The sequence below is a fragment of the Hoplias malabaricus genome, chromosome 7 (genome assembly GCF_029633855.1).
Source record: "Hoplias malabaricus isolate fHopMal1 chromosome 7, fHopMal1.hap1, whole genome shotgun sequence".
Lineage (NCBI taxonomy): Eukaryota > Metazoa > Chordata > Actinopteri > Characiformes > Erythrinidae > Hoplias > Hoplias malabaricus.
Genome location: NC_089806.1, coordinates 23,261,580 through 23,287,039, shown reverse-complemented (window position 1 = coordinate 23,287,039; position 25,460 = coordinate 23,261,580). Strand labels below are relative to the sequence as shown.

The 25,460-nt window shown below is 39.3% G+C and overlaps 3 protein-coding genes and 1 long non-coding RNA gene across 6 annotated transcripts in view; 1 reads left to right on the top strand and 3 right to left on the bottom strand.

Moving 5' to 3' along the window:
- Window positions 1-2,253: 2,253 nt before the first annotated feature.
- On the bottom strand, window positions 2,254-5,764 carry faslg (Fas ligand (TNF superfamily, member 6)). The gene is made up of 4 exons (XM_066677561.1): window positions 5,021-5,764; window positions 3,971-4,016; window positions 3,779-3,835; window positions 2,254-3,330 (listed from the first exon to the last, which is right to left on the bottom strand). The coding sequence occupies exons 1-4, from the start codon at window positions 5,327-5,329 to the stop codon at window positions 2,924-2,926; spliced, it is 819 nt and encodes a 272-aa protein (XP_066533658.1). The 5' UTR covers window positions 5,330-5,764; the 3' UTR covers window positions 2,254-2,923.
- Window positions 5,765-10,973: 5,209 nt separating this feature from the next.
- si:dkey-86e18.1 (uncharacterized protein LOC557342 homolog) lies at window positions 10,974-18,725 on the bottom strand. 2 transcript variants are annotated; one of them, XR_010803802.1, is made up of 6 exons: window positions 18,507-18,725; window positions 18,278-18,318; window positions 18,088-18,162; window positions 15,863-16,052; window positions 12,204-13,744; window positions 10,974-11,630 (listed from the first exon to the last, which is right to left on the bottom strand). XR_010803802.1 is itself a non-coding variant. In XM_066676044.1 (5 exons), exons 1-5 carry the CDS (start codon window positions 18,571-18,573, stop codon window positions 13,365-13,367), a joined length of 753 nt encoding a protein of 250 aa, XP_066532141.1. In that variant the 5' UTR covers window positions 18,574-18,725; the 3' UTR covers window positions 10,974-13,364. The 2 variants fall into 2 exon arrangements, 1 of the variants encoding a protein (XP_066532141.1); XM_066676044.1 differs by having other exon boundaries at window positions 10,974-13,744.
- The window catches only part of LOC136701485 (uncharacterized), a 49,530-nt gene continuing 42,123 nt past the window's right edge, over window positions 18,054-25,460 (top strand). Inside the window, exon 1 of one of the 2 annotated variants that reach the window (XR_010803804.1) lies at window positions 18,054-18,093. This is a non-coding gene — a long non-coding RNA (uncharacterized lncRNA). The remainder of the gene's footprint in view (window positions 18,094-25,460) is intronic. The other variant, XR_010803803.1, reaches the window with a different exon arrangement.
- On the bottom strand, window positions 20,891-23,623 carry caiap (CARD- and ANK-containing Inflammasome Adaptor Protein). Its single transcript, XM_066676042.1, has 3 exons — window positions 23,161-23,623; window positions 22,217-23,106; window positions 20,891-21,742 (listed from the first exon to the last, which is right to left on the bottom strand). The coding sequence occupies exons 1-3, from the start codon at window positions 23,621-23,623 to the stop codon at window positions 20,891-20,893; spliced, it is 2,205 nt and encodes a 734-aa protein (XP_066532139.1).

Sequence of the window (25,460 nt, the reverse complement as noted above, 5' to 3'; positions counted from 1 at the left end):
CACAATCATGGGGAAGACAGCTGACTTGACAGTTGTCCAAATGATGACCACTGACACTTTACAAAAGCAGGGCAACACACAAATGCTCATTGTAAAGAGGCTGGCTGTTCACAGAGCTGTGTCCAAGCACATTAATAGAGAGGCGAAGGGAAGGAAAAGATAGAAAAAAATGTGTACAAGCAATAGGGATAACCACACCCTGGAGAGGATTATGAAACAAAACCCATTCAAAAATGTGGGGGAGATTCAAAAAGACTGGACTGCAGCTGGAGCCAATGCTTCAAGAACCAATGGACACAGATGTATGCAAGACATGGGTTTCAGCGTCGCATTCCTTGTGTCAAGCCACTCTTGAACAAGAGACAGCGTCAGAAGTGTCTCGTTTCCAAAAAGGACTGCAATGCTGTTGAGTGGTCCAAAGTTATGTTCTCTGATGAAAGTAAATTTTGCATTTCCTTTGGAAATCAAGGTCTCAGAGTCTGGAGGAAGAGATTGAGAGGCACAGAATCCACGTTGCTTGAGGTCCAGTGTAAAGTCAGTGATGGTTTGGGGTGCCATGTCATCTGCCGGTGTTGGTCCACTTTCTGGACCTCATTTTTCTGAGGTACAAGGTCAAAGCAGGTGTCTACCAGGAAGTTTTAGAGAACTTAATGCTTCCTGCTGCTGACCAACTTTATGGAGATGCAGATTTCATTTTCCAACAGGACTTGGCACCTGCACACAGTGCCAAAGCTACCTGGTTTAAGGACCATGGTATCCCTATTCTTAATTGGCCAGCAAACTCGCCTGACCTTAACCCCATAGAAATTTTAATCATTCAAAAGAAATCATTCATTCGTTCATTATCTGTAACCACTTATCCGGTTCAGGGTTGTGGTGAGTCCAGAACCTACCTGGAATCATTGGGAGGAAGGCAGGATCACACCCTGGAGGAGGTGCCAGTCCTTCACAGAGCGACACACACACACAAACACACACTTACCTATGGACATTTTTAGTCACTAATCTACCTACCAACTTGTGTTTTTGGACCGTGGGAGGAAACCAGAGCACCCAGAGGAAACCCACGCAGACAACACACAAAACTCCTCACAGTCACCAGGAGCAAGACCCACAACCTCCAGGTCCCTGGAGCTGTGTGACCACAACACTACCTGCTGCGCCACCATGCCACCAGAAGCTAAGCTAAATGACCAAAAATATGTACATCATATTCAATTTCCGATCTTTATGAAATCAAATCTATTAATAATTAGATTGTCCACCTTGGCAGATGTAACTACTTCTATCCTTCGGGGAAGGCTTTGTACTAGATGTTGGTAATACACTGATCTGATGGCATGCAGCCATGACCACATTGGTGAAAATCAGTTCTGAATTACAAATGCCAATAAAACTCACCTCAGGGGAATTAGATTGAGCTCCATCACAACAGAGAATCTAATTTCAGTGCTCCTCAGCCCAGTGTTGCAGTATTTATACCCTTTTAGGCATTGCTTGGCACTGAGCATTGTGGAACTAGACTCGTAGACTTATTTTCACAGTTAAAATTACAGTATGCCAATGACAAATTTTTGATCACAGATCAGATTTTTGCCTTTTACTCTGAGGCCTGAAACTCAGGAAGGAAACAGAAAAGCACACAGTGTTCAGAGTCAGCTGCACTTAACCCCATCACAGAAATGCGCGAGAATGTGTGTGTCTGCGGGCGGGTGACTAGGCCAGGATGAGGGTCTTTGCAAAAAGGATGAGGAATGAAACTGCAACTTTGCAAACCTCTCTCTCGTATCTCAGCAAGAGAGTATTAAACCTTAGGGTGCAGTTGTTCAATATGTCATATAGAAACTAAAGACAGGTTCCCTAAATGAAATAGTTAAAAACCTTTAAAGCCACAGGATTTAAGCTTCTAAACTGTAGGTTATGACTCATGTAGCAAGATGTTGCTTATATGGTTAGGCCTGGAAAAATGTAAATTGGAATATTTAACATATTTTCCTCTATCTCTCTGTACCAACCTACTCTCTTTGGCTGTCAACATTAGTTGTTTGTACTGGCAAACTATGTCATACAGTGACAAGTGCATCACCAGTTTTTTGGTGGACATTTAAAATTGCTCATCTGTCCCCTTATAATGATCCAGGAATAATTCAAGAAGAGGTTTTATAAAGAATAATTTATTTTTAGGAAAACATATAGCAAAAAATGTAATTGGTCAATATGACCAATATATATATATATATATGTTCAGACCAGCTTTATAAACAAAATATGTCAGTAATCAAATAAATACTGCTAATTCTCTCCCTCATTAGAGCTTATTAGTGTTCACTGCACGTTCAGTGGTCAATTATTTTATCAAACCTGACAAGAATTTGTCAATTATTTGAAGTACATTCAGAAGACATTTCACTGAATTAAACTGACTGAAATGATTTCACATTTAAACTATTAGTCACAACATGGATTTAAAGGGAATGATAATGTTTCTCACAAGCATGCAGTAAACCATCTGCAAAGAAATCATATGTTAAGTGAATGCGTGTAGTTTACTGGGGTGTTAAGGCGGTTAATTTAAATTTCCTGTTGAATCTTAAAAAAAAAGGTGCCAAAATATGTTATTGAGCATGATGCCACATAAGAACTACTTTTGGTTTTACTTCTGACATCCAGTTCCTTGAACACCCAAGTACAGCAAGCTCAATACTGGTCATAAATATTTGCAATTGGACATTTTCCATAAACAGCCCTCTCTGCAAATAACTGATGATGTGGATCCCAATGTATCTGAGTAAGGACAGTCTGGCAAATGTAGTACAGTGTCCATCTGTTTGGAGCTGATGACTCCTGCTCTGTGGCATCTCTCTTAGGACTTTTTTGGCACCTCTGTTCTACTGTGGCAGGCTCAGATCTTCATTTTCCATGTTCAGGTGAGCTTGAAGAGGCCAAAGTAATTATTGTAGGGGCTTTTGCTCATCAGTGCTGGCTTGGAGACGTTAACAAACACCCAGTCTGCCTTTTTGAGTAGATGCACAGAGCCCAGATTACTGCCATCCCTCCACACCTCTGTGCTGCCTACCCTGCAGTAACCCTCCCTCCGGTCACCCATGAGGGTCATCAGACTGCCATCAATTCTTTTCACATAAACTGTGTGAGACACAGAGTCCCTGAAATGACAGCTCTTGGAAAGGAAATCTACTCGTGAGTAGATGAAATAAAGGCCTGTCTCGTTAACCTGGAGACCACCGCCACGGTACACGACACCGTCCGTGAAAGCTCGACCATGGTGTGACTCCCACTGCAAGGGATTTGATTCGATGTTCTGAGTCTGTCCTGCAATGATGAAGAAATACAACAACGTTATATTAATGGTAAGCATTCTCTTTTAAACTCTAAGAAAGCCAAAGTGGGTCCGCACTTCCGCTTTTCACTGTCCTAAATACATAATATGAACTCATTTCATAGTCTCATTTCAGTCTACACCACTGCAGAGATAAGCACTAAGCGAATATTAGATTTTGCTGATGTACATTGTGGTTAACAGGAACAAGGCATTTATCTGACAGAGGGAAGAAATACTGCATATAATACAGTGCTAATGTTTTTTTTCTTTGATTATGTTCAAAGATCAGTATTATACTTGATTTTAACCTTAGATCCTCACTCACCATAGGTCCTCACTAAAAAAAGCCTTGTTTACTGGGATAAGTTGGTATTGAGTGGTATTTATACAAGAGGAACTACATTATTTATTTATTTTGAATGAGGAAGTTCTCTTTACCCATAAGATGCGCAGCTTGTGAATGCTTTGTCTGATCGGGGTCCTTTATTGGGTTTCCTGAAAATGCAAAACATGAGGTAGTTGAGTGTTGCCATATTTTATTTTTATTTTATGTTCTAATCTTGTTAGATTTACAGATGATGTGCAATAATGTAATGACAGTGCAGCCGTTATAGAAGATGCGAAACTCACCAACTAGCCTCTCAGGTGCTCTGCTTTCAGTTTGTATGTGCAGTTCCTGCCATGAAAGGAACAGAAAGACAAGTTTCATATAAGTACGATGTGATATTCTGCACATTTAAATACACGCACATATTTCGATTGACCTCCACAAACATTCCCACGAAGCACAGTACATCTGTGCAAACAAGAAAAAGTCTACACTACATCTTGAAGTGTGTTTGTTGGCACACTTGGCTTCAGTCCTTTAGAAGATAAGGCTTATGTCTGATCAAGCTCTAGTTTGACGAGAGGAAATCCTGTACTGCTGGACTGGTGACCACAACCTTTGCGTTCTACCTATTTTTAGGTTATACCTCTTTAAGCATGTTCAGTTAAATGTCAAAAGGCAGAGCAAAAGTTAATTTAACCATGCATCACATAGAAACAAATAGTGTTTGATAGAGATCCTGGAATCTTTCAGAACAGACTTCCATGGTTTAGGAATTGCCAAAAGTAATTAGAGGTTTAACTTACTGGGTTATTTTACTGGGGAAAGATATTGATTTTAGTTTTTTATGCTAAAATATTAATTCATTACTATTATTATGGTTTTTATGTAATTTACTGGCAGTACAGCAGAACTGATCTCCTCACATAGCATTCACTCAGCTGGATACTGGTGGGTCTAAGATCTTATCAGTGGTCTAAAGGTCATAGTTACTAGAAATCAGCTAGTGGGAATGTGCACAAACTGAAAATTGGCTCATAACTGAGTCCAACAAACTATTAAGTAAGCCAGCATTATATATTATATTTCCTATCAACATAAAATGTAGTGTACATTGTAAATAGACCCTCAAGAAAAGTTTTGTCTTAATGTGTATCTTTCAAAACAATTTCCCAGGGGTTAAGCTATTAAGATGCATATTTATAACTTTTCATTGTGAAATGTTTGTTCAAAATTATTGTTCTCTGTAAAAAAAGTCATAAAAGAGCTGCTTAATAACCCTTAAATAACCCCAAAGTTTACTTGTGCATCTTGCACATTTCATACACAAAGCATTTATAGAGAACCCTCACCTGCTTTAGCTGTGCCAATTCTGTCTGTATTTTCATGATCTGGTAGGCTCCCAGACCCAGTGCAGCAAAAACCATCAGCAGAACCATAATCAGCAGAGTTCCTGCAGCAGAGGTCATTCCTCCACAGCCTCTTCTCTTAGAGTGGTATCGGGCAGGTGGAAAGGTCCAGCAGGGCACCAGGGCCGGATCCATTCTTCCAGCAGCACTCATCTGAGGATGATGCTGATGATAATGCTGTTGCTGAGGAAGATGTCCTGTAGCATCCACTGAAAACACTGGAGGATACTCGTACCTGTTATTATTATTCATGCTTGCAGATATGAGTCTGTCCAGGGGAAACTGTGTGTCTCAAAATGCAAGTCAAAAAAGCTTTTATAAAAAGGGCCTTTTATGTGGGCAACATATATCACATGTGGTCCTCCTTCTGTCTCTCTCTCTCTCGGCCTGCCTTTTCATTTACATATGTAGATGTTAGTGACATCATGGACAGGAAAACCACTTGCCCCACTCAGTATCATCCAGATGCATAGTAATCAGTCAATAGAGAGCAGTTTAGGGTATTTCTGAGCTTACTATCACCCTGAACCACTTTTCCACTTCCATTAAATGTAAATAATCAAAGGTCCCTCTGTAAAAATGATTATAAAATAGATATAAAGAAATAAAATGATACCACATTGTCTGGAATGCCAGTAACACCCATGAAAACCATAATCCAGAAATGTGGACACATTTCTCATAGTCAAAAATTCATACTCATGGTCATAATTTACACAAGTATGAGTAAAATGGAACATAGAGGAATCCTGCAACAAGTCAGTAATCCACAACACAAAGCAAAGGCAGGTGAGGTATGGCATATGAAGAAGTTGAAAATTTTGCCATGGCCTTCCTAGAACCAAAAAAGGAAAAAAAAGAATATAATGATTTGCAAATCCTTTTCAACATATATTCAACTGAATACACTACAAAGACAAGATATTTAATGTTCAAATGGATACACTTATTTTATTATATTTTATTGTTTGCATGTTCCACGGAATTGGGGTTGTAGTTTTCAGACATGAATATGGTAGCATTTTTTGAGAGATTTGAAGAAAGCAGTGCATTACAGGCAGCTCGTCATTCTGGTATAGCCAATTTCCAAAAAGTTGGGATGCTGTGCAAAATGTAAATAAATACAGAATGCCCTGATAAGAATTCAAAATTTACATAATATCTCACCACTAGTTAGGTTCACTGGAAATAGAACTGAGTTTAAAAACAGCATCTCATGCAATAGGTAGTCCTGGGGTTGTGGGTTCGAGCCCCACTCCTGTAAAGAGTTTGATGTGTTCTCCCTGTGTCTGTGTGGGTTTCCTCTAGGTGCTCCGCTTTCCTACCACAGTCCAAAAAGATATATTGGTAGGTAAATTGGCCCTGTGGACACACTTTGACCCTGAACTGAATAAGCGTTTATATACAATGAATGAAGAATGTTAACCATATTCTGCAAATAGCTTACTTTTTTTCATTAATTACAGGGATGCAAACTACTGCACTCAGCTATATTCATGTATGTATACATTTCATGTACACTCATCCTTTTTTTTTTTTTTAAGTTTATTAATGTTCCTTTATTAACATTTATTAAAGTTCCAGCAGTGCTAAATGTTTCCATGCTGCCTAATAAGTTGGCTTTAAATCATGATTTTAAAAGAATATTTCAGAAGACCCAGGGTGGAAACTCTTAGGACCACCTGCATCATTTGAGTGGAGAGAAAAGTAGAAAGATTAGACTGAATGAAGACATGAGGAAACCTGCAAAAACTTGAATGACTTAAGTCAGACTGTTGGAGGGTAACATGGGTGGGACATTTCACTACACTAAGGCTTCACATTGCCTCTTTGTGCATGCAGCCATGAACATTTACACCAGCACAACAGAATCATCCTTTTAAAAATGGATGTTGATATTTGTGTGTAAACAATGATGCAGCACATTTAAGTTTCAGTAACCCTGTCGAGTAACAGAAAGTGCCACATGAAACGCACCATGTGAGTGCAGCAGCTTTCAGTCTTGCATCCTGCAGTCTAAGGGGGTCTGCATGAGAACAGAGAGGCTGTGGGAGTGAAGGTTAGAAATGTGGTTTCAGCCGAGAGAGAGAGCAGCATTATTTAAACCTGTACCAATGTTGCAGCATATATGCTAGTCATTCACACATTCACTCAGCACCAGTTTACGGGAAAAAGAAGGCCTTCATTTCGTCACAGTTTTTTTCTTAGGTCCATCTGCTTTCAGATGTTTCAGACTGTCTCTACCTTAGTCTACCTGCAAATCATGCTGAAGCATTTGAATATCTCTCCCTCATGACCCCCACAACCACAAACTACCCAAACTCTAATAGCATCCCCACTCTGCGCACTTCTTTTTCCATTCATGTTCATATGTTCAGGTGAACCCCATGCTCCTGTACTTTCCTGTGAGCAAGCATCTTCCTCGTGCTCTTATCAGAGGTTTTCAGCTTTTTCTCTCGGATGGAAATACTTATGTAACAGTTACAGTTAGATTGGCCTAGTTGGATGGCAATGCATGTCTAGTTTCTGTTACCAGCTAGACCGCAGCACTGAGCTTGTGCATCTATATCATCACTGTCCATATGATTGGCCTCAATCCGAAGCATGAATGATTCAACAAACGTCATCGAACAACGAATTTTTTTCAGCACAGCTGATGCTGTTAACCTCGTCCACTGTTCCGGGCATGAAATCCACACAATTGGTACTATTAGCGACCCTTTTTAAATGCTCCTACAAAAACAGGGTATATTATATTTCTATCTATTTCTATATCTATCGTAATGCAAAAAAAAGAAACATGAATGTATTCAAATTTATTTTAAAATCATCTCATCACAGATTTGTGTAACATAATTAAAAATCCAAAATCCAAATGTTTATATTTTACAATAACTTTTGCATATATTTTTAAATGACTTTTTTCTTTTCACATAAAAAACAGCTTTAATGTACAATAATACACTACATTCATTATCGCTAATATGGTGATTTCAATCTTTATATTGTCTAAAACTCTCATGTAACTTAGCATACAATGGATAATGAATGCAGTGACATTCTTCTCACTTGCTATTTTCAAGCCATTTAATTTTTATGTTTTTTTTAGTTGAATAAAATCCCAGTTGTCATTTTTAAAACTATGCAATTGTTACAATAAAGTGACAAAATAGCGAGTGAAGGTTTGAAATTTGAATTACAATTATACATTAAACAAAACCCACTTTAAAACGTTTACACTTTAATAATACTCCAGCACACTGGGTTTCAATTAACAAAGAGGTTCAGAAAATAGTGTAATAATAAAAAACAATACGCACCAAAAAATACAAAAAAGACACCATACTAACATTGTACTAGTAACTCTTTTCCACACATAAACTGCACTAATATCTGAGCACAATACAGTGGAAACAAGACTAAAAAGTAGTAGATGAAACATAGGTCTACAGGATCAATGACAGTTGCATATCATCATCAATGATCATTTAAATAGTGCTTATCAGCACTAGCGTGAGTGAAGCATCATTAGTGGTGGGAAGATCTGACCCAGACCCAGCATTGCTTTCCATTCCAGAGAGTGATGCTTCCATTCCAGAGAGTCAAGACTTTGTGCCCTGTTTGCAGTTAAGATTCTATTCAAACCCCCCACCACACTCTCAAACCGTAATTTTGGTGGTATCCTCAAGGATATATATTATTTTATTTTACACTGTGATACATTATATAATGAAAACCTACAAATATTCACCTCTCCTTTTTTGCATCTGTAGAGAACTGGAAATTAAAATCACTGTTGTATCTTTTTAAAGGTACGATTACACTCTTTGTACTTTGTCACTAGAGTACTAATGTACCATACCTTTTTTTCTGACAGTGTAACTGGAAATTGATTATTGGGTGGGCTTTGGCAAAACTTGGCATTTAGACCACTGCTCTATATGCTGCTCTTGTAGAAGAAGCTGGTGATATGTGTGCATCATCAGTCGTCTTAGGAAGTATAGGTGCTTTTTGTTTCTACTTCTAGGAAATAGGACTTCATGGATCTGTAGAATTGATCTGTGATGTGTAATGGCAGAAACTTGGTCTTCATTTTCAATACACTCTGCACATAATGTCCTCCAGAAATCCAGACATCTTTTATCAGGCATGATTTCAAGAGAGACTTTTGTCCTTGCACCAGAACTCCAGCCGTCTCTGCTCCTCTATACTGCTGCTGGAAATGAGCCCCACAACATTTAGTTTTAGTATAATAAGCAAACTTGATGATTTGATTGCTGTGATGCTTAGTACCTTGTAGTGGCTCACATGAGTTGTGCATCTACTTGTGCTTTCATCTTGACAAAAACAGTCATTCCAAATACTGTGTCCAAAACTTTGCAGTGTCTTCAAACCACAGCCAACTGCTTTCCTTTAACAGGCCTCTTTATCTGCAGCAAAAAATGTTGTTGGGCCAAGGGCACCGATTTGGGTTGAGACGGTATGGACATGTCTCTATAACAATCCAGCAACTAAAAATTGTCCCTCGCAATTTTGGACCATGATTACAATACAACGGCCCGTCAGTGTCTGTGATCTCGTGTGAACTCTAAATCCCGCCTCCCGAACCCACACCACTAACCGGATTGGCTGTGTGCCGTTTCCCTGACAAAGCGCTGTAAGCACCCGGCTGCGTGAGAGACGCTGTCCACATCGCGTCTCGTTTTGAAATAGGGACAGCTACCAGCTGCGATGGTGTTTTGGAGCCACTTAAATCCAGCATTTCTTGGACAGTCAATATCTGCGATTTTCTTCGAGAAGTTTCCCTGTGCGCTCACACTCGTGAACCGAAACAATCAATGAAGATGCGCCAGCGGAACGAATTCCCATCCCGTCCTCCACTTTAAAATTTTGGAAATATTATGACTTTAAGAAAAAAAAAAACAGAAAAAAAAATAATAAAAACGACTTTAACATATAAACGACAAGTTAAGGTCGTTTATATTTTCTTTCTGTTTCTTTTTCAAGTTATAATATATGTAAATATAATCTTGTATAGAGCCAAAGTCAAGACCAAGACACTATGTTTGGCTAAAAAATGTAAAAATAAAAAATGCTATGTCTATTATTTTATAATTAATTTTTTTTAATTAATATTAATTAATTTGATTAATATTCCTTCTCTATAGGTCGGTAACTTTATTTTTGTATTACTTAAGACTCCAAATTCGGGAGGCCACTAATTGCACGGAAGTAAACGCACACGAAAATGTTACAAAACTGAACGGCTTACAAAGGATCGAGTTCCTGTGGTAATATAAACAATGAATCAATACCTAAAAGTTCAACTTTAACCATGAAAACTCTACAGTCGGGTTCTGTCGGCTAGAAACATACCGTTCCACCGTTTTATTGAAGTCCTGCAAAATCGTCTTGCCATTAACTATTCAGAAGACAGATTATACACTGAGATAATTTATTTTTCTTTAGAGAAGCTCAGAGTGAGTAAGATAACCAGAGAATGTATTATACATTTCGTGGAAAAGTCTATACATATTCTCAGACACATGCACAGACATTTTTGGGGACAGGTGTTCAGGCGAAAAATAAATAAATAAATAAATAAATAAAACAAAAAGGAACCCAAAATTATTTATAAAATGTAAAAAAAAAAGTAAGATATTAAAGTTAAATATTTATTTAATATCAATATCAATAAAAAAATTATGCATAGGTGCTCCTTGTGTGCAAAGGCAAGCGGGAGTGACGCCTACATGGACAAACACTGTCGTTACCGTCTGTCTGATGCTGCGGGAAATGTGTAGCAGCGGTATGGCCTGGCACTCAGCACTGCATGAGTGCTAAGAGAAAGAAGAGGAGGAGGCGGTGGAGGTGGAGGTGTGGGGTGGGGGGGCAGGGCGGGAGACTTTGCGCGATCAGATCGGGGCAGATTTCTCACAAGAACTCTAACAACTCAAATAGTAGAATAGTTGCAGAATGAGTGCAGATTTTTTTTCATATGTAGAGAAATTACTGTTTTATTCAACTTTAATGTCCTGTTGATATATAGTGATATAAAAAGCTGTTTCCAAAGAACTTTTTCTTACAGATGTGCTGCATCCCTGATTTGAGAAAAAGTTCTCAGTTCACCTCAACCCCAATACTGAGACAAGTCTAAATATATATCATGCTGAAATGAGACCAATGCAAGTCAGAGACAGTTAATTTATAGTAGTTCCACACTGATAATAAGCATACAATGATCATTATGAAATTTCAAGTACATGTTTAAGTCATGTTTGTTATGCAAGTCGGGGAAATGATTAATAAAGATGATGGCAATTCGAATCGAGGTCAGACGAGTGAAACCATGACGCAATGTCATTCACAAAAACCTCTGACAGATGAGATATTTCTCAGGTGGAGCCTTAGAAGGTTTCATGATGCTCCTTGACAGGTATGGGAAACCCTTGGTATGAGTGTAACAAAGTCATCCACTTCATTTGTAACAAAGACACCAGCGTCGGCAAAACTTCATTTCCCCGAAGTGTCACCCACTAAGCACTTCCCATTGCTAAAGATACAAACAAAGGTTTTGGTTTTTGGGGTTGAATGTGGGCTGCCTTGCTGCAACCATATATTTGGAGCAAATGTGTGTATTATACATATCTCTCTCTCTGAGTCAGCATTTTTCTGCATATCGATGTGTCGGTAAGCAGAGCTAAAGGTTTGATCTGGGTGCTCGCTGTGGTGGGGACATTATATCATCTCTCCACACAAGGCTTTGTCTCAGTGTGAAACTGCTGGATGCAGTTAGAACACCCACTCAGGCTAAACCGTCCCTTAACATCACAAGTTTCAGAAAAATACATTTTCTTTGCAACCTCTGTTTGAACATTAAACATGATATGACATGATTTCCAGAAGGATAATCTGAATGAAGCATACTAATAATCATTAAAGCCCATGTAAAACTCACTCTACGTTTTCTTCTTTCTCATTGTTATTCTGGCTCTTCAGGACACACAATGTAAATGCAGAAAGTGTGTCTTATGAATGACTTGCCAAAGTCTAAATGTAAGCTGTATTTGACCAGTATTGCTCTCCTCTCAGTGTAGAATGGGTGTGTGCAAAGATTTTTGCTTACGATTTAGAATTTGCAGACCATCTCTTCAGCTCCACAATGGAGGGAGTTGATTCTAGAGAAAGAAAAACACACACCCATAACTGCAGACTGCATAGTTTACTGCACATGCTGCAGTAAACCTTTCTGCTTCACAGGAGTAGAAATACCTCACTAAACCCTAAAGATCTATGAATTCACAACCACAATTCAAAAGTTAAATAGGGGATCTATTTTAAAACACTATCTCAGACATTAAGCAGTGTATTTGTAGCCAAGGAGTACAATAGCTTGTTGTGAGGTAACTTTTTAGGGCCATTAAATACATTTGTCTCCTATCACCACCACTGTGAAAAATTTATACCATCCACGTTTCTCCACAAAAGATCATTTCACATCAAAGCACTCTGAATATGTCTGCCTGCATATCATCCATCCATCCATCCATTATCTGTAACCGCTTATCCAATTTTAGGGTCGCGGGGGGTCCAGAGCCTACCTGGAATCATTGGGCGCAAGGCGGGAATACACCCTGGAGGGGACGCCAGTCCTTCACAGGGCAACACAGACACACACACACATTCACTCACACCTACGGACACTTTCGAGTCACCATTCCACCTGCAACGTGTGTTTTTGGACTGTGGGAGGAAACCGGAGCACCCGGAGGAAACCCACGCGGACACAGGGAGAACACACCAACTCCTCACAGACAGTCACCCGGAGCGGGAATCGAACCCACAACCTCCAGGCCCCTGGAGCTGTGTGACTGCGACACTATCTGCTGCGCCAATTTCATTTTGATAACTATTAATTCTGTCACCATCACAGGAGGGTGAAGACAATCACATGCCTCCTTAGATGCAGTGTGCCCAGGTCCATCACATGAGCTGACAGAAATCTGTACTGGTTGGCACCATACCGCATTATAGTATCCTACCCAGAGCACAATGTTAATTGTCTCATGTCCTCAAGTGGCTAAGGCATAGGCCAACATGCTGTTATTTACATGTTTTTAAATTGTGGAATTCTCAAAATATGTTGTCTCCTGTTCATTCTGAGGTGAGTTGGCCACTTCCATGTACTAATAATAACTTGTAGAGTAGTAGTAATTTATTAAAGTTCAGCACACAAAAAATATATTTTGTTGGTTTGTCCCAATTTAAACAATCAACAGGTGATACGTTATGTTTCGTCATCTGATGATGAGTAGCACCCCAGCCCCAACACGTGTTCTGTTTTCTTCTGAGTGAGTTCAGTAGAAGAGGTTTGATCTGTCTCTATGTTCTGAGGTCCTGCAGCTGGTGTTGTGAAGCTGTGCAGGTTGGGTAGACCACTGCGCAGTACACAAGCCAGAGTATTGCTGTCCTGCAGCTGCCCTGAGGGAGCCCTCCATGACCCAGCTACTGCCAGCCTGCTGTGGTTAAAGGAAAGTGGTAGGTCCTGGTCTGGAAGATCTGAAGCTGGAGTTGATTTAAGCAGATCCTCCACATATGAGGTAGTTGCTGTAGCTTCTTCTTCACGGTTGGCTTCACTGCCATGGTCAGGGATACAGAGCCTTTTGGCTATGGGAAAGATTCAGAACTTACATCAGCACAAACTAGACTCTGAAACTGACTGGCACTTAATGTCCTACCAGCTAGAGATTATGAAATTGAGAAGTGGAAACTAGATTCAAGGTTCTGGTTTAGCACATCAATATTCAAAACAGGTGAAAAGCTTAAAGTGAGAACAAACATTATGTCATGGCAAAGAGAGCGAGGGTGTGCGTGGGGACAAAACAAAAACTGCTTCAATGTATGGAGCGTACTGTGATAAAAGAACAGAACACATTTCTTCCAAGAGAGATTTCTTCAATTAATTATTTTGTGGTAATGATGAGTGCTATAATTCCCAATAACTGGTTCTGGTTATTAGAAAAGCCAATGATTTACATAAGGTTTTTACTCAAGTCATTTACAAATCCCATTTCCAGAAACGTTTATTAGTTTGTTTGTTTTTTAACTTATTATTTTTGTTTAAATACATTCCCTTTTTCATTCTTATTTATATTTTCACAGAACTTGATTTTTTTTAAATATTAAAACACATTTATGATTGCAACACCAACATAATTTGAGACATGGCAAAATAAGTGTGAAAATTGTGAAAAGAAAATTCATGTGACATTTTGAAGCATTTTGAGCAGATGAATATAAAAAGAGTATAGGCTCAGTGCTAGTAAACAAATTAGGTTGTTACTCATTACTTAATGTCAAACTTCATACAGCATGTTTTTAAACTCAAGATTGCAAAGAATTTAGGTCTTATATCATCAATGGTTCTTAAGTAATATTGCAAAATGATTAAAGAAAGCTGGACAAATAGAGGAAGGCTGGACACCGATATTGAATGAGCATGACTTTTGAGCCCTCAAATGGCACTGCATAAGACGTTGTCATGCCACATTGGCTTTTAAGCACTTCAAAAGAACTGTTGTCAATTCAGAGTCCACAAGAGTATCAAGAAAGGCAACTTAACACATTCTTACGCCAGGAGAAAGCCATAGAAGTGATATGTGAAACTGCTAATGGGTCCTTTAGGCCCAAGCTCATCTCACATGGTCCAAATGACAGTAGAAGGTCAGAGAAACACAGGTTTCAGCTTGGTTTTGTAAAAACATGAATGCTCATTTGTTCCGTGCTTATGACAAAAGGTGCAAAAGCCAAAATCTAGGTGTTGGGGGGCACATCAGTGACCACAGATGTTATGGATGACTTGCATATATGTGAGAAGTTTCCACTGACGTGGAGGCAAACATTAGGTTTTTAGTCAGAAATGCTGCTGTCAAGACATTTTTTGGAATATTCACGGTTATTATCTAATTCTATATATGTTACTACAAAACAGTGCATATTCTTGACTGACTTGTCTGCAGTCCAGATCTGTCTCCTATGGCGCATCATAAAGAAGAGAATTGGGCGACAATGACCACAGACCGTAGAGCAGCTGAAATCCTGTATCTAGACAGAATGGGCAGAAAGCCTTGCTTACACTGAACAATTAGTATCCTCTGTTTTTAAAAGGAAAGGTGTTGCAGATGTCAAATTCTAGATGTGTCGGAATTAGGAAATATTTTCTTTGTGTTGTTGTCTATTATATAACGCTTCAAGTGAATTTAAAAAATTGACATTTTTCCGGAAATGCAGTTCGTAAATACCACTCGTGCTAGAGGGGCTTGGGTCAATATCTTCCTGTAAGTCACCACAGAATTTACCTCAGAAAAAGATGAGTCACAATGACTGTGCGCTGATATTTAAACAGATAAGCTTGGCAGACCACCAATCCACCAATTACCCACACTATAAGCTAAAAGCACTCAGGCTTGGTGAGTACTATGGTGTGTGCCTCAATTGCACCTGCCTACATGTAAAAAAATGGTGAAGTATGACTAATCTATCCTGACCATTTTTTCCATATATTTGCAGACCATTGCCTTTGGTTTTGCCACACTTTGAACACAATGAACCTTCTTTTTTTTCTCTTGTTTGTAAATGAGTCAACTGGGCATGGTAGAATGTTGATTGCTAAATTGTCTTATGCACTACAACACTCTGGAATAATTTACACTTGTTTCTGCTCATTTATTCAGGGTTTTCTGCCATCTGTCAGGCTTTATCAGACCACATTTGTGAAGGACTAACCATTGCAGGGACTGCTGTCAACATCCTGTCTTCTCTTAGTGTATGCTCGAGGAGTCCAAGGCTTATGTTTGCAGGTGGGGTCCAGGGTGCGTAGTTTGTTGACATAACGCTTGTATTCTCTTTCCAGCTGCTCAATTTGCTGCTGAAATTCCACTATTTTTCTCTCTGGGTAGTGAGATAACTGGGACTGCTATAAGTAGGTGGACAAAAAAGAAAGGACATTAGACACTTTGTCAAGAAATTACCATAATTACCATATAATTCTATATGTATAAAATCCTAAAGTGGTATGGTTCACCACTTGGCTGATTCAGAATAAGAAAGAATATTTCCCTGTAGAATATTCGCACATTAGGCTGGGGTGTTCATCACCTCATGTTTTTATGATTGTACCTGGTCTAAGTTAGGCTATGTGTGAGGACACAGATGAGACCAAACTGAATAAAAAGTGTTGCCTAAATGGGTGTTTTAATTATTTAAATGTGACGATCAAAAACGTTTAAATAAACATTCTTTAATGATTCTTAAAACAAACAAACAAAAACCCATTGATAAAATGTCTGTGTGGTATTGTTTATGCTACAGATGTAAAGTGTGAAAATGTAACAGTCACTGTCATCGCTGAGCACTGCTGTTTTAAAACTGCAGTGATCCAAAGACTGAAATGGCATAAATCGGACAGCCAGGGTTTCTTACATCATAAACCCAGGAAACCAATCCTGTCATCTAGTGAGGAAGGGCTCTGAAATTACATGTAGTGGAGGGGTAAGTGGAGAGAGAGGCCAGGCAAAGACTAAGTGTGTATACATCAGAGGCGATTGCTCTAAGACTGCAAGGGAAGCTCAGCTTCCCCTAAAATGTCAAAAAATAAGTGATCAAATATATACTGTTGTGTGTACATGTCATTGAATAAATATGCACTACAACGTGCTCAACTTTTGTTCAGAATCAGCTTCTTATCACTGCTAAAGACGAGGCTTTCCTCTCAATCATTCCCGCAGCTTCACAGTGCTTTAAACAGCGTCCACAGAGTTCAATAGCGAAACAGCGAAGTGCAATGAAACGAGACGAGTCATTGGATAAATGCTGGGCTTTGCCCCGCCCATCGGACGCTCTGTGTCTCTGGGAGTCTATGGGACAGTGGGCTGGCCTCGGCTGGCCCGGACGCTCAGCTTCTGCATGATGATTGGATGATCTGTCTGAGGCCCTTTTTGATTGACAGCGAAATCAGCGAATCAGCGATCCTTTGGTGTAGAGATCCGTGGGAGCATTACATTTTCATCCTGTTCTGAGTTGAACCGGAGACTTTCTTAAACCTCTTGGCGGCATTTTCTTTGTTAAAAAAAACTAGCGACAAATCAAGCTTCTATTTCTGGTGAGTTTTTTTGTAGCTGCTTGTTATTGGAGACTGACTTCTATCACTCTTTCTGACTTCTATCGCAGTTTCTGTCCAGCGGGTGCTGCTGAGCCACTCCACCGTCACAAAGCACTCACAAGCGGACACACTTCACATGGGCCAAGGCCGTTTAAGCAGCCTAGCTCTGCTGGCCATTAAGAGGACACTAGTCAAGTCCCTGGAAAAGACGCCTTATTGGTACGACAGGGTCACAGATCATTTTCTTGAAAAGGAAAAGAGGGTAGAATTTACGTATAAATAAAGCGACACATTTTATGATATAGGCCGCAACTGAGCTTCCCCTCCTAGAAAGTCCAGCATCCGCCACTGGTATACATATATTTTATACAAACACATACATATATACACAAACATATAAATCCCTGGACTTGTTTTTTCATGGAAATAACTAATACTGTATGTCATTTTGCTGAAAAGTGATGGGGATATATTGGTTTAATTAATGACTGGTGAGGGACTTCAAATCTTTTTCTAACTGTAACTGACAATTAAGTCTTCTGGTGACATTATTGTATTAGTATTAATTATCATTGGTATCATTCATTTATTCATTCATTTTGTGTAACCACTTCATCCTGTTCAGTGTGTCAGAGAATAACCAAAATCACTGTGGACAGGGCTCCAACACAGGGCATGACACACCCACGTATTCAAGCACAAACTACCTACCAAAGTGTTTTTGGACTGTGGGAGGAAATCATGACACGAATAATCCCTGTATATTAAATATTAATCTATAAAAATGTAACCCTCTACTGGTTTCCTCAGTGATGGATTGCGCATGCGCGAAGGAACATGGCCTTCCTACTTGCAGGTAATATTGGATTTCTTTCTTGATGCTCGGTATCCACTTCTTCACAGCAGCGACAGAATTCAGGGTCGCCTGCAGAAAGACACGGTACAATCCACACAGAAACCTCTGAATAATTTCACACCAGTCAAAAGGTAGACTAAATATTACAACATAGTCTGGGAACGTGTTCAAAAGAAATACTCACTAATTTTGGTCTTGGTTGATTAATATCTTTAAGACGACCTTCTGGAATTTAAAACATAAGTTTACCATTAAAGCGTCTCTCAGGGCAACTCGAAGTGCTGTTGTAGCAAACGAACATCCAGGGGAATGTAAATAGATACAATTTAAGGTCGCTGATTACTCCAAGTAACCACTCATTAGGGTCTAACTTCTGTCAGTCTACATTTAACCTCACTGTGAATAAAACGTACCTTCTCTTTCCTTCTGAAGCCATAATCTGTTTAGTTTTCCAAGCTGTTTCTCCTCATTTCTAGCCATTTCCGTGCAGGCTAGGACAACAGCAGTCACGTGACACGACTCGGCAACGTGTAGGGCTGGATCTCAAATGGCTCCCTTTGTCCTACATAGTGTACAAGTTCAGTTACTGTTTGTTCACACGTGCACTGTTTGTTTAAGACTGTGCACGTGCGGCTGAGCCTGAACATGGCAAAGTCTTCTCCTCGTCGTGCGCTGTTTGAGTTTAGGAGCCTGTAATTTAATTCATACCTAGTGCACTAGGTAGTACAGGAGCCCGTTTAGTGTTGAGCCTACGTGTCACGTGATATGGCTATAATATTAACACAGTAAAAGTAACTGGACTCAGAGTTGTACAAAGTGGTAATGGTGATGGGAAGCACGTCTGAAGTGTTTAATTCCTCACAGAAAAGTCTTGGAGACCGTTAGTTCTTATAGAAGGGTTTGCCCCAAGACATTTATTTATAATGTATTAATGGTGAAGTGGTACTCACAGGGCAATATAGTCACGGAAGGAATTTGCCTCCCACAGATTTAACATTTTTATTATCTGTCTAGACAGTCATACAAGAACGTTATGTCCACCTTCCTAATATTGGGAATAAAAACCAATTTAAGCTCTGTTTATCATATGAATGTAGTTTAGTTTAATAATTACAGACTTCAGTTCATCTGTTTTTCTGCATCCTTTATTAACTTACTTCAGCCTGTTCTTAAGTGGTCAGGACTCCCACAGAGTAGGAATGTTTTGACTGGTAGATAATTCATTCATTGTCTGTAACCATTTATCCAGTTCAGTGTCGCGGTGGGTCCGGAGTCTACCCGGAATCACTGAATGCAAGGCAGCAGCACACCCTGCAGGGTGCAACAGTCCTTCACAGGGCACCACATTCACTTTTGGACACTATTGAGTCGCCAATCCACCTACCAACATGTTTTTGTAATGTGGGAGGAAACCCATGCGGACACAGGGAGAACACACCAAACTCCTCACAGACAGTCACACGGAGCTGGACTCAAATCCACAATCTCCAGGTCCCTGGAGCTGTGTGACTGCGACACTACCTGCTGTGCCACCTAGTTCCAGCTAATGTATTTTCAAAAAATGTGGTTAGGTTCTCCCGTAAGGCCTGAAAACATATTCACTAACTTCAGCACATTTAACCAGTCTTATTTTTCTTAACTTTTTCTCAGTCAGATAGTTTATGTACTTTTCTAGGAGAGCGTTGCTGCAAATACTTTACAAGAATTAAACAGAATGGTTTGTTTAATATTTTATTTATGTATAAAGATGTATACGTTTTTTTTTTTTTTTTGCAGCTAAAAGCTACTCTGCCAATTTTCGGATTACTGCTTTTCGTTCGTGTACCAGTGTATCTGAAGTGAAAATCAGTCAGGCTTGCTGTCCATTATACATAGTCTTAGTATGACACCTAGTGACAAGATTGTGTCAATGCAGGTTTTCCCTTTACATCTTTATATGGCTCATGTCTATAATGTAATTCGTTTTAACTTGCCCATTTATGATCTAAATGTATAAAATCCCAATAAACATTTAGCCGTTGATTCAACGTTGAAATAACGTAATGACTGCCGTCTATTCAACGTTCTCTTAAGGTTGAAAATGAAAGTTGAAAAGACGTCCAAGCACAGACATTGTAAAGACGACTATTAGACGTATTTTGGACGTTCATTGAACTTATTAATGGGTCCCGAAATAAATTACTTGTATAAAACGCATTTTGGACGTCCACTGACGTTATCGATTGGTCACCACTTAACTAACTTATTAAGAGGGATTTTGGACGTCCATTGACGTTTAAAATATGTCCTTGACGGAGAGACTACTTTTAGACCTATTTTGAACGTCCAGGGACGTTCATTGTTTACTGGGGTGATATAGTGTAAACAAGTTGTATTTAAAAAAATTAATAAAGGCTTGTCAACATGAACATATTTTTCTTGCAGATGTATTGTTGCTGCCTAAAGAAGATCATAAATCTCCAAAACAGTGAGTTTATAGGAAATTTTAATTGATTTTAATTGAAATCGGTGTAAAAAGATATTATTCCAATTTAATTGGATCATTTCTGTTGGTCATGAATGTTTCACACAATGTGAAGGACAGCTGCTGTGTTCACCTAATGTAGTAAATGTAGAAAAAAAGGAGATACATGTTTTTCTTTGGACAGTGATGAAGTATATGTATTCACTCAGTTTTAGTTTTCTGTATCATCTCTTTATGGCATCTTGTCCATTAAATGTAACATTGTGGAAATATATATTTGTGGCAGTAGTAATGTCTTAGATATGCACTGCCTAAAAAATTGTAGCCATCTTTTTATTTGATGAGAAACATTTTCTTCTTCAGAAGGGTAGCAATGCTCTGATGGTTTGGAGTGGCCTCAGCCTCTGCCACCTGCAGGGCTGTTTTCTTCACGTTGTTTGTAGCCTGGAGGTTGGCCCTCTCTCCCTGAGTCCAGTTGATCAGTCTCTGCACTGTTCCCAAATGTCCTGCGCGACAGGCAGAATGTAATGGTGTGTCTTTGTTGTTGTCCACGGCATTGATTTTGGCTTGGTTCTCCAGCAGCAGATCTACCAAGACCTCCTGCCCATGCTCCGCGGCCAGATGTAGAGGAGTTCTCCTCCATGTGTTCCTCTCATCTACATTTATATTCCTCACTGAAGTGAGGAGAGTAGCAGCCACATTTTTGTGGCCATTCCCAGCAGCATAATGCAGAGCTGAACAGCCGTCCATGTCTTTAGAACCACCTTTAGCCTTTGCAGCCAATAAGGTGGAAACAGTATCCGTCTGCCCTGAGATTGCTGCCAGGTGTAACGGAGTCTTCCTCTCCTTCTCAGCAGTATTAACCTCAGCTCCAGCATAGATGAGGAGCTTTAGGATGCTCACTTCACCATGATCAGCTGCCCAGTGTAGAGCTGTTCTGCCCTGTCTGTCCAGGACATGGACATTTGCTTTCGCCTCCAACAGCTTGGCCACTGCCTCTGTGTGTCCACTCTGGCTAGCAATGTGAAGTGCGGTCAGACCATCCTGGGTGACAGCATTGACTCGAGCCCCTTCATGGAGCAGCAGATCCATCAGTGCAGGCTGGTTGTGTAGGGCACTGAAGTGCAGAGGTGTCTGGTCTTTGGGGCCAATGATGTTAGGGTTCATCCCCTTGTCCAATAATATCTAGACAAAAATGGTATAATAATAGTTGTGATCAGTTAATAGATGCTTTACATGGTAAAACACAGAGATACATTAGTAAACCTGCTATACATGGAGCATTTGATCAGCTGAATAACTGTAAAGTGACCTCGGAACATAACAGATATAAATGTATATTTTTTAATGTATTGGCATTTCATAGGGACAAATAATACATTGGAAATATATGTGGGAACATATTTGGTGGTAATTAAGAAGGTCACATACAGTATAAAAGTCCTACAAAGGTATTAAAGGTATTTTCCACTAAAGAGTACTGTTATATTTAAAGCTGTATATTTTAGGATTTTATACTTATTTATTTATTTTACTGCTTTTCCAGGAATATTCAGGTTTTTCAAAAAATGTCACAACTGACATATTTGGCATACTACCACTCTAAAATTATTCATTAAATATGAATTCATTTAAAATATTTAATGCCGGTTTACACACCTGAGTAATTGACATACAGCCTCCCTGGACAGCCAGGTGAAGAGCAGAAGTCTGATTTGGTAGTTGCCTTTCCAGCTGGGCGTTTTTAGAGACCAGTACTCTAAAGACTTCCACATTCCCCAGTTCTGTGGCAAGCAACAATGGCGTGTAGCCTAGTTCATCACACATGTTAACATCTGCTCCACTGTCAATAAGGGCAGCCACAACCCCATCCAAGTTCTTTTTTACTGCTTTAAACAGAACAGACTTTATCTCATTTTGAGACATTGTGTTCTTCATGTTCCTCAGAAGCAGAGACAGCAGAGATTTCTTATTGAGGTCTAATGCTGCCTCCATGATTCCAGAATCCACCTGAGCACCAGCCTGAAGCAGCACAGCAGCTGTGTTTTCATTTCCATGTCTAATAGCATGAAAGAGTGGCGTTTTAGTTTGACTGTCTCTGACATCCACTGCTGCACCGTTCCTCAGCAAAATGCCTACCAGCAGACAGTTGTCCTCAGCTGCAGCCATATGCATGACTGTAGTCTGGTTCTTGAAGCATCTTGCTTCCTCAGTTACCAAGGATCTGACAGTGTTCTCATGACCATTTTGGGCTGCTAAATGTTGGGGAGTTTTAGAGGCCTGGTCCTTGGCGTGGAGGTCAGCTCCAGCTCTAACAAGAGCCACGGAAGCAGTTGTGTGGCCAGCTTCTGCAGCTTTGTGTAGGGCTGTGCGACCTTGGTGATCCCTATGATCCAGTTTGACTCCTTGACTGAGCAAAAAGTTTATGACTGACACTTGGCCGTGTTCTGCTGCAGTGTGTAAGAGGGCGTCAGAAGTTGAGGTTCTTTGATTGATATCCTTACCTTTTAGAAGTTTCTGTAACAAGGATAGATCACCTGTGCGCACTGCTTTAAAAATGGTATTTGATGTGTCTTCTGGTTTTGCAGAATACTTTTGTAAACCGTCTAACACTGAAGGTATCTCAGACTGTTTTGATTTATACTTTAATGCTTCATTTACAGGATCTGTGTTCATGTCCTGTATTGTTTTAATTTTCTCTTGGCTATCTTTTTCTAGAAGATAGCCAATCAGCTGCCTTCGTGTGTCCTTAACATTCTGGTCCAGACTGCCTACGTAGGACTTCATGCTCTGATACAGGTCAGGTTCGGCACTCTTCAGGCAGGGGTAGAAAAATATTCGACAGGCCCTTTCTCCCCGGGACAGCAGGATGCTGAGCATTCTGGAGTTCTTCTCTGTTTTTGCTGTGATGCCAGACACAAGAACTCTGTTCTCAGGGAGGAGGACTCCATTAGCAATCAAAAGGTCCATTAAGTCCTCAGTGTTGGAGATACCAGCAACTAGCTCATTCTTCTTAGACCTGATTACTTCAATAGCATAAGGATTTGTGAACTTAGTTGAACCCATGTCACAAAAAAAAAAAAAGCAAAACTAACCAAACAAAAAGATGTATATTTCCAAAGAAATTCAGTGTAAGCTAAATATGTGTAGAGTCCAGAATGTAGTAACTGGTAGCTTCCTAAAATGGACGGCATTGTTTTTATTCATAACCAAGCATTCAGGATATCTTAGCAACCTGCTATGGAGGAAGTGTCCATGGGTATTTTAGACAGTGCAGTACTGTGATGAAAGATATCTAAACAATTGTACACAATTTACAACATGATTTTTAAAAAGCATTTATTGAAAAAAAAATTCTTGCTGTTTAATGCATAGATTACCTCACTTTTGTCTGTTCTTTTTTGCTTCTAATCCCAAGTATTGACCTCCATGACTACTGTAACCATGTCAAGCATTTGTTTGTGTCCATGCGTAGAATCATATCTTCTGTTTTGTTGGTGCTAATTCATAATAAACTTCATTGTGACGTCAGTAATCACCCCCCCCACACACACTAGAATAAACATAGTAAAAATTACCAGAAAAGATGAACATAGCCTGCAGTAATGTATTTATATTCCATTCAGATAGGTTGATTGCACCTTGATATGTTTTACAGTATAACATATATTTACAATGTATTTGACTTTATTTACAATGTCCTCAGATTCCATCTTTAATCTTTTTCTGATCATACTACCTGTGTAGATTTGTTTCTCAGACTCTTAATGATGCGGATTTGGAAATGAATGGTGTATAACAGACAAACATTCATTCTTCATTCATTATTCATTATTATCTCTGGTCTTTTTACCCTGAGCTTGTTTTCTCTTTAATTTTGTAATATATATATATATATGTATATATAAAGAATGAGCGTTTGTATTACATTAATTCAGAAGCCGTGTACTGTGTTTTATAGCGAGTATTGTGTTTGTGATGTGCATTGTGAAGTTTCTCTGTAAAAGTTCAGCAAATTTAAAGTTTGTCTAGTTGTTTATAGATTTTTTTTTCTTTATGCGGAGTTTTAGCCGCAGCTCGGCGTCGGTGTTACACCAAATTCTGTGGCCGTCAAATTCTGTGACCCTAGAGGGCGCAACGTCATTGCTTTGGCATATAGGGGCTCAATTTTTGACAGCTGCCGTCAGAATTTGTCCCCCACGGAATGTTATAAACATTCAGGTTTAAGTACATTTATGTAATTAATATTCAGTGGGATCACAAATTCTGACGACAGCTGTCAGAAACCGTGACCCCTATGCTGGACATGAAGTAGCGCCCTCTAGGGTCACAGAACTCGACGGTTACAGAATTCGGACTCGCTCTGAGGAATTCCGCTTCCCGTAAACCACGCCCACTCCTCTGCTGAGTGACGTAGATCTTCCGACCTCTTCTTTGCCTTGTATGGTTATATAGGTGCCGTTTTTCCGGTATGATGTCACCCTCTGCCAAGATTGGAGTGAGAAACTATATAAATGTTTAATGAACGTTATAAAATTCGAAATTGTTGCCCTGAATTCAGCTAAAGACACGATTTCAGATCACTTAGTTCAGTCTATGTGATCTTAAAGGGCACTTAATTTCTTTTTATATGGAAACAGAAATCTAATTACAAAAACAGTGCTTCAAATGCCATAAGACACCTTTAAGGACAATAGCATACAACATACAAAAAGTCCCAATTTAAACATCAGTATTTCACTGTCTAGCTCCTATATACCCCTTCTCTTCCGTTTTTTTAAATGAATTTTTCCATAATTTTAGTTCAGGTTCCTGATAACTTTTCTAAAATATAAATATTCAAAATAACTCCTTTAATTGATATGTATACATCATCGTGGGATTAAATATCTTAAAATGTTTC

What these genes read in the sequence shown, in the direction of transcription:
- faslg (XM_066677561.1), bottom strand. Translation starts at nt 5,329, where the DNA reads ATGAATAATAATAACAGGTACGAGTATCCTCCAGTGTTTTCAGTGGAT. An exon ending in AGCACCTGAGAGGCTAGTTG is followed by an intron (nt 3,836 to 3,970) that starts GTGAGTTTCGCA and finishes TTGCATTTTCAG; the next exon opens with GAAACCCAATAAAGGACCCC. An exon ending in ACAAGCTGCGCATCTTATGG is followed by an intron (nt 3,331 to 3,778) that starts GTAAAGAGAACT and finishes TCATCATTGCAG; the next exon opens with GACAGACTCAGAACATCGAA.
- si:dkey-86e18.1 (XM_066676044.1), bottom strand. Translation starts at nt 18,573, where the DNA reads ATGGCTAGAAATGAGGAGAAACAGCTTGGAAAACTAAACAGATTATGG. An exon ending in AAATCCAATATTACCTGCAA is followed by an intron (nt 16,053 to 18,087) that starts GTAGGAAGGCCA and finishes ACCTACTTATAG; the next exon opens with CAGTCCCAGTTATCTCACTA. An exon ending in TGACAGCAGTCCCTGCAATG is followed by an intron (nt 13,745 to 15,862) that starts GTTAGTCCTTCA and finishes TCTTTCCCATAG; the next exon opens with CCAAAAGGCTCTGTATCCCT.
- caiap (XM_066676042.1), bottom strand. Translation starts at nt 23,623, where the DNA reads ATGGGTTCAACTAAGTTCACAAATCCTTATGCTATTGAAGTAATCAGG. An exon ending in GATACCTTCAGTGTTAGACG is followed by an intron (nt 23,107 to 23,160) that starts GTTTACAAAAGT and finishes CCATTTTTAAAG; the next exon opens with CAGTGCGCACAGGTGATCTA. An exon ending in GCTGTATGTCAATTACTCAG is followed by an intron (nt 21,743 to 22,216) that starts GTGTGTAAACCG and finishes ATTTTTGTCTAG; the next exon opens with ATATTATTGGACAAGGGGAT.